Source organism: Oncorhynchus clarkii, chromosome 7 (genome assembly GCF_045791955.1).
Source record: "Oncorhynchus clarkii lewisi isolate Uvic-CL-2024 chromosome 7, UVic_Ocla_1.0, whole genome shotgun sequence".
NCBI lineage: Eukaryota > Metazoa > Chordata > Actinopteri > Salmoniformes > Salmonidae > Oncorhynchus > Oncorhynchus clarkii.
In genome coordinates this window covers 19,583,061-19,591,736 of record NC_092153.1, presented here as the reverse complement: position 1 = coordinate 19,591,736, position 8,676 = coordinate 19,583,061, and the positions used below count along the sequence as shown (strand labels likewise).

Here is an 8,676-nt window from a genome sequence, read left to right as displayed (position 1 = left end):
TGAAATTACAGGTTGTAATCCAACAAAATAGGAAAAACGCTGAGGGGGTTGAATACTTTTGCAAGGCACTGTATGTTAGCATGTTTACACACACACACCAGGGGTATCCATATTCCGTGGTGAGCTCCGGGACCGTATTCAAAAAGTATCTCAAAGTAGGTGCTGATCTAGGATCAGGTGTCCCCTGTGCATATGATCTCATATGATCTACACTGCTACTCTGAAATGTTGTGAATACAGGCCCTGAACAATAACATCTGGTTATTTCTATATGAGGACACTAATTGTATAACGATCTACTCTGCAATAGACATGAATCGTGTGTAGAGTTAATTTCCTTCTGTGGGAATAAAAGGGTCTGTTTTGGATTTCCTTAGCCTACTTCCTAATAGGTATGATTATTGTGCATAATGACTTTTCATTGACTTGCCTCACTACTTCGAAACAACAGGATGCACAGTGTGAGGTTTAAAGTGGGCTATCGCAACCACATCAGAGACAAAACCATTCCTGTATTTTGAAATATATTTATATCTAAATAACTACAGTGCGTGTGTGTGTGTGTAAGTAAGTAAGATCACAGTTTGCTAATGATTCAAATGACCTACATGTGAATGCAAGCACCTACACACACACGTGCACACACACTCCAGACCTTGAGCAAAGATAGTTTTATTAATTTAAGCAATACCACAGACTGGATTCTCTAAAAAGCATAGCTGTACCAAGACAGTGGTTCTCTCAGATCTGCTGTAACAAAAGGGTGCGTTCCATCAGACTTAGAAAATAGTCTTTGATTTATTGTAAATACATTATATCAAACTAAGACACTTATGAAGTGCAATATTTGTGTTGTTATACAGAGTTGAAAACCACTATTTGTTGTTGGTCTAAAGTATGATCTACATTCAACTATGGAAATAGCATGAAAACATCTCTCACATACACGTTCTCTTAAAACATAGAATACAGGATACTACCATACTTCTAAGTCACACCACTGCAGAAACAACAGTGTTACTTACAGTAAATAAAACTATTTTTAACTCCAAAAACACACCTTTCACAATTCTTTGTGATGTTATTATCTGTTTTTGTACAACAGCTACTGTATGATATAACATGAGCTATACATGTTCTTACTCAATAAAATAGCAATAGTGTTGCTGGAGAGAAACCATAAAAAAAATGTATTATTACTGTACTGAATACTAGCACAATATATACAGTACTGTATTGACCCAAATGCTACCCTGGCCCTCAGCCTGTGATGCATTGTCGGCCTGCTGTATGGAGATAAATGTATGTCCACATTCTGTAAATTAATTAAACAACATCTCAATATTACTTTAGTTTGAAACCTTACCATTCCTTGTCCTCAGACAATGTATTTAATTATCAAATAGTCTATTAATACTCTCTGGAAAACTCTATGTTACTAAAGAAAACTTTATTAGATACATTATTTTACAAAAGTAGTATTTTCATCTTTCAATTATTATGTTATGGTGTGTTGTAGGTATACTATGCATGTTCTTGTTGTATATCACCCTTGGTAGGAAACATAATTCAAATGTTTATGATATAAATGTATATTAATCTAAACCAAATCAATGTTATCAATGACCTAATATTTAATGATCCTGTTGATGTCTAAAATAAATCATATTGAGGTTCTATATATTTCAAATGGCTTGCAATGACTATGCAACTAACTAAGAAATACAAAGCAACAATAGAATCATTTCATAGTGCAGTCCATCCTCGATCCTGGATCGTTTTTAATGAACAGTATAGCATGCGTTGAAATGGCGGATGTGGGATAACCTATGTAGGAAAAACTCCCAACGCTTCTAGTCCCCTTATTGCACCTCTGTATAGGTGATGGCCCCTTCCTGAAGAAGGCACTATGGATGCTTCATTATCTCTTATCTGGCTAGCATCCTGGTGTTAGGGTCTCACAGCTGTCTATTGGTTGGCTACACTAACCCACCAACCAATCAAGTGTCAACGTGCACAAAGCTGCCACTGAGTGACATCTTATGTCTTGTGACATCTCCTCTTCCCACTTGAGTCTTTTCATACTTGTCCAAACGAATTCTATCAAGTTCAACTGAAACTGCTAAAGGTAGAGATAAGAGACCCAGTAGACGATGTTGAACAGGAGGAACGACGTAGGGAAGAAGACTCTCGAGTAAACGTCCAGCTCCTTAATGTCGACATGGATGCGGCCTTTCCTCCACCCTCCCCCCTTACACTCCTCGTAACAGCAGAAGAAGCTCTGGCAGTCCTTCCCGTCCAGACACTCGTACACATCCTCATAGTCCTGCCAGTATGAGTAGTTGTTGTTCAACGGTACCACGGTGGTGGGGGACCTGGGCCCCATGTCTAGCATCGAGTAGGTCTGTGGGAGGGGACAGAGGAAGGCCATCTCCTTAGATGTGTAAGCGATAAAGGGAGAGAAAGAGAGGGAGTGTGAGAGAGAAGGTAGGGCAAGAAATGTGGGGAGGGGGCAGAGGAAGGAAGACCTCATACAGGGATGCAGCTTAAGCCCCACCCTCTTCAACATATATATCAACGAATTGGCGAGGGCACTAGAACAGTCTGCAGCACCCGGGCTCACCCTACTAGAATCTTAAGTCAAATGTCTACTGTTTGCTGATGATCTGGTGCTTCTGTCACCAACCAAGGAGAGCTTACAGCAGCACCTAGATCTTCTGCATATTCTGCCAGACCTGGGCCCTGACACTAAATCTCAGTAAGACCAAAATAATTGTGTTCCAAAAACGGTCCAGTCGCCAGGACCACATATACAAATTCCATCTAGACACTGCTGCCCCAGAGCACACAAAAAACTATACATACCTTGGCCTAAACATCAGGTAACTTCCACAAAGCTGTGAACAATCTGAGAGACAAGGCAAGAAGGGCATTCTATGCCATCAAATTCGACATACAAATTAGGATCTGGCTAAAAATACTTGAATCAGTTATAGAATCCATTGCCCTTCATGGTTGTGAACCAATAATTCACAAAATGGGACAAACACCAAATTGAGACTCTGCATGCAGAATTCGGCAAAAAATATCCTTGTAAAGCACCAAATAATGCATGCAGAGCAGAATTAGGCTGATACCCGCTAATTATCAAAATCCAGAAAAGAGCCGTTAAATTCTACAACCACCTAAAAGGAAGCGATTCCCAAACCTTCCATAACAAAGCCATCACCTACAGAGAGATGAACCTGGAGAAGAGTCCCCTAAGCAAGCTGGTCCTGGGGCTCTGTTCACAAACACAAACACACCCCACAGAGCCCCAGGACAGCAACACAATTAGACCCAACCAAATCATGAGAAAACAAAAAGATAATTATTTCCAATGTGTCAAGTAATTAACAAAAACACAGAGCAAACTAGAACACTCTTTAGCCCGAAACAGAGAGTACACAGTGGCAGAATACCTGTCCACTGTGACTGACCCAAACTTAAGGAACGTTTTGATTATGTACAGACTCAGTAAGCATAGCATTACTATTGAGAGAGGCCGCTGTAGGCAGACCTGGCTCTCAAGAGAACACAGACTATGTGCACACTGCCCACAAAATGAGGTGGAAACTGAGCTGCACTTCCTAACCTACTGCCAAATGTATGACCATATTAGAGACACATATTTCCCTCAGATTACACAGATCCACAACAAATTCGAAAAACAAACCCAATTTTGATAAACTGCCATATCTATTGGGTGAAATACCACAGTGTGCCATCACAGCAGCAAGATTTGTGAACTGTTGCCACAAGAAAAGGGCAACCAGTGAACAACAAACACCATTGTAAATACGACCCATATTTATGTTTATTTATTTTCCCTTTTGTACTTCGTTACAAAACTGTATATATACATAATATGACATTAAAAATGTCTATTCTTTTGGAACTTCTGTGAGTGTAATGTTTACTGTTCATTTTTAATTGTTTATTTCACTTTTGTACATTATCTACTTCACTTGCTTTGGCAAAGTTAACATATGTTTCCCATGCCAATAAAGCCCCTTGAATTGAATTTAATTGAGAGAGGCAACAGGGAGGGGGCGGGGGGACAACAAAAGCCAGACAGGAGACAATAAATACATGTGGGCAAACAAGGGAGAAAGACAGATGGAAAGATGAAAAGAGACAGAGAGAAAGAGTTGAAGAGAGAAAGAGAGCTGATGCGTTGTGAGTGGAGCTGTGCTGTCATGCATTAAAGCTCCGCAGCGGGCCGTGTCCTCCCACACCCAGCAGGACGCTGTCATAGCCCAGGCAGGCAATGAGATAGAACCCCTCGGCTTAGTGCTCTACCTAAGCTGGGACTCACTCACTGGCTCGACAGCACTTACACGACATGACATGATGACATGACACGCCATTTACCAAGTACACTGTGTGACCGGTCGCTAGTGCAAGAGGATGGATATATGAAGGATGGGGGATAGACCAGACCTCAACCCTCACCGGGGGGCAACCTCCCAATTTGCTACCATGCAGGCCAGAGACACTGACTGCAATACTATCACAGCCCGTGCACAGTGTGACTGATGCAAGAGGATGGAGATATGAAGGATGGACTAGACCTCCACCCACTGAGACCATAATCGCTACCATGGCTAGAGCTATTGACTGTGACAACACAAACAACCTCGGTCCATGTCTATAACAGCATTACACTGCATCGAGAAAAGTTACACCGTTTTGTCATATGGAGGAAAGGTACACCATTACATCGTATGGAGGAAAGGTACACCATTACATGGTACGGAGGAAAGCTCACCAGTCTCTGTGTCTTGTTTGTCTTGTTGTAGCGGGGCTTCTGTGCCCTGTAGGCGTAGTAGTTTTGGATGGCGTACTCCATCATGGCCGCAAAAACAAACAAGAAGCACACAGTGACGAAGAGATCCATGGCCGTCACATAGGAGACTCTGGGTAGGGAGGTCCTGGCCACTGTACTAAGGGTGGTCATTGTCAACACAGTGGTGATACCTGAAAGAACAAAGTCAGCGTCATAACACAGATTGTTCACCTAGTTTGCTTGGGGATTCGAACCAGCGACCTTTCGGTTACTGGCCCAACACTCTTAACTGCTAGGCTACCTGCCACCCTGTACTAGCTGTTTGATATCGCTCTTGGCAAAACGGCTGCAATATGTTTCTCTGGCAATAGTCTGAATATATTTTGCAAATACGTTTTTAAGATATTTTATCAATTACCGAGGGTTTTAGCTTTAGAAATAAATGGACGTTTACATCAATACATTGTCAGTGCTTAAATATACTGAACAAAAATATGAAGGCAACATGCAACAAGTTCAACGATTTTACTGAGTTACAGTTCATATGAGGGAATCAGTCAATTGAAATAAATAAATTTGGCCCTAATCTATGGATTTCACATGACTCGGCAGGGGTGCAGCCATAGGTGGGCCTGGGAAAACATAGGCCCACCCACAGTGGAGCCAGGCCCAGCCAATCAGAAGGAGCTTTTCCCCACAAAAGGGCTTTATTACAGACAGAAATACACCTCAGCACCACACCTCAGAGGATCCCCGTATGTGAAGAAGTCGGACGTGGAGGTCCAAGACTGGCGTGGTTACACGTTGGTCTGCGGTTGCGAGGCCGGTTGGACGTACTGCCAAATTCTCTAAAACGACGTTGGAGGCAGATTATGGTAGAGAAATGAACATTAAATTATCTGGCAACAGCTCTGGTGTAAATTTCTGGAAAACTTGAGACATATGTGCACATTTAAAAGTGGCCTTTTGTTCTCTCCAGCACAATGTGCACCTGTGTAATGATCATGCTGTTGAATCAACTTCTTGATATGCCACACTTGTCAGGTGGATGGATTATCTTGGCAACGGAGAAATGCTCACTAACCCATTTGTGCACAACATTTGAGAGAAATAAGATTTTTGTGCTTGTAGAACATTTCTGGGATATTTTATTTCAGCTCATGAAACATGGGACCATCCCTTTACATGTTGCATTTATATTTTTGTTGAGTATATATAGTGAAAAGTGAGCTAAATGTACCGGCTGAGATTTTGCATGTATAGAGCCTTTGATATAAAGTGATGGGTGTGACACGCACACACACTCATATGCACACACTCTATATACAGTACACACACACACACACACACTCTCTCTCTCGCTCTTTTATGCACATCACCAGGAACCTCTCATTTGATGACTGAATGTGGTGCTGTTTCCTAGCAGTTACCATGGAGACAAGAAGGCCCATCTATTTTGAGCTGATATTTCATACTCAATCCCCCCTTCCTTCAGACTCTGCTGGCCACGATGATTACCTTCACCTATTTCCCTTACCTTCTATACATACTTTGGCACTTAGTCAGCAGAGTTCCTTCTTAACTTTCAAACAGGCAAGGTGTAAGAGCAACTTTAACTGGTTCCTCCAAATAAAATGGCAAAAATGTAATAAATGACAAAAAGGTATCGTAAAAAATACAGAAAAGAACAGAAAATAATATAGATACAAAGAATGCATGTGGAAAGATGTCAGTACACCTACACTAAATTAGGGACACAAAGACCCATAGATGTCATATGAACAGATACAGCACATAGAAAATAAACAGATAGAAAGAACATTATACAAAGATAGTCTACAGTGCTGTCGTGACACAGAGAGAGAAAGAAAGAGAGATTGAAAAGAAAGTGACAAAAAAAAGGGAGGGGTCACACTGTATGAGTCACTGAACTGAGCATCCCTATCCCTTACTCCCTGTCCCTGTCCCTATCAGGTATAGCCTGATAGTCATTACCATCTGTGGTGGCCCTTACTCCCTGTCAGGTATAGCCTGATAGTCATTACCATCTGTGGTGGCCCTTACTCCCTGCCAGGTATAGCCTGATAGTCATTACCATATGTGGTGGCCCTTACTCCCTGTCAGGTATAGCCTGATAGTCATTACCATCTGTGGTGGCCCTTACTCCCTGTCAGGTATAGCCTGATAGTCATTACCATCTGTGGTGGCCCTTGTGAACCTGGCTCTTTGGGAATGTCACCCAGTACACCCAGTCACTGCTCCCAAACCACACTACACCCTCAGGGGGCACCTGCATGTCAGCACCTGCCTCCTCCTTAGCCCCCTACCACCACCACCAGCCACTCTGACATATCTCCTGCTCTTTGCAGTCAGAGCCCATTTTCCTTATCACTCCTCTTTTCAACCTGCTATCGATCAGCGGGGAGGCCCGGAAAATCAACGCTGCGCTTTTGTGCCCCAGAATAGACACTAAATTACTTCTTTTGTCAACGAGAATGGGATATTTATCTTTACTCCTACAGTCGGCATCCTTACCTGTTAGCAAGGGGAAAGACAAACATGTTTCCGGGCTTATCTTTGTACGGTGTCGTAACAGGTGTCAAGACTGCCGAGGGAGACTATTCAATGTGATTGTGGTGGTTCAAGGATGGTTTGGTGATGAAACGGACTCGTTAATACACTTTAAGCTTCGACTTGTTTAACCACCATTGCAAATGTGGTTGTGTTGTCACTTAGTTAAAGGTCATGTATAAGGCTAATACTGTAATTTGGACTAAATGTGATATATTTGACCTTGAAGACAAAAAATGACTTGGTCAAGGTCACCTACAAGAGCTGTCTGGAGGAATTGAATCGTACTTACCGCAAAGTTCAACTCAAACTCCAAATCACCTTCAACTACATAATCCAGACGAATGCACATGCACTAATGGAAAGCATGCATCGGGGGGAAAATCATGAATGAATTACAAGTGTAAACAAAAAAAGGTGATTGTTAAGCCTTGATGAATTACAAGCACATCGCATATACAAAATAAAATGGTACAAGAATCTGAAAAGCAGAACATAACATTGCGTAATTGGTCTCTGCTCTAAACAATAAAATATTGATTTTTCATGCAATCTGCCATTGTGGTACCCTTCTTTTCAACCAACCAGCTAGACTCAGACATATTTTTTCCCCTTTCAGAATAACACATGCAGAGGTAGTCATTTCTGAACACATACAGTGCACTACATAAACACTGGTGGAACAGGTTTGATTGAATCCTTGGGGTTCTTAATCTACGTATTATCACATCAGTGTGTATCCTGCCAAATGGTATTCTTCAGATCAGTTACCTAGTGCTGTTCTGGCAGGGGCGGCATCACTATTGATCCAGAAGGAGACCCAGGAGAGCACCACGGTGAGGATACAGGGGATGTAGGTCTGGATGGTGAAATAACCCATTCTCCTGCTTAGGTCAAAGTACACTGTCATGACCACATAATCACCTGGGAGAGGGGGGGCGAGAGGGGCGTAGAGGGGGAGGGAGCAAGTTAAGGAGGAAGAGAGTGGGGGGGGGGGGGGGGGGGGGGGGGGGGGGTGAGGGAGAAAAAGAGCGATTGAGGGAGAATCGGAGCGTCAGGTGGAACAAGAACGAGCCAGCATGGGGAGGGAGAGAGGGGTGGAGGGTGGGAGAAAGAGAGCGATTGAGGGAGAATCAGAGCGTCAGGTGGAACAAGAACGAGCCAGCATGGGGAGGGAGAGAGGGGTGGAGGGTGGGAGAAAGAGAGAGCGAGAGAGAATCATGAGATATAGCATCAGGGGGAACCACAGAAGATGGCACCATACACAATGCTTCAGG

The 8,676-nt window shown here is 42.7% G+C and overlaps 1 protein-coding gene across 1 annotated transcript in view; it reads right to left on the bottom strand.

Annotated features, from left to right (window-relative positions):
• Positions 1-656: 656 nt before the first annotated feature.
• Positions 657-8,676, bottom strand: part of LOC139414144 (gamma-aminobutyric acid receptor subunit gamma-3-like) — a 42,961-nt gene continuing 34,941 nt past the window's right edge. Inside the window, exons 7-9 of the mRNA XM_071162025.1 lie at positions 8,171-8,323; positions 4,811-5,019; positions 657-2,404 (exon numbers count right to left, since the gene is read on the bottom strand). Of these exons, the coding sequence (XP_071018126.1) occupies positions 2,123-2,404; positions 4,811-5,019; positions 8,171-8,323 (644 nt within the window). The 3' untranslated portion in view covers positions 657-2,122. The remainder of the gene's footprint in view (positions 2,405-4,810; positions 5,020-8,170; positions 8,324-8,676) is intronic.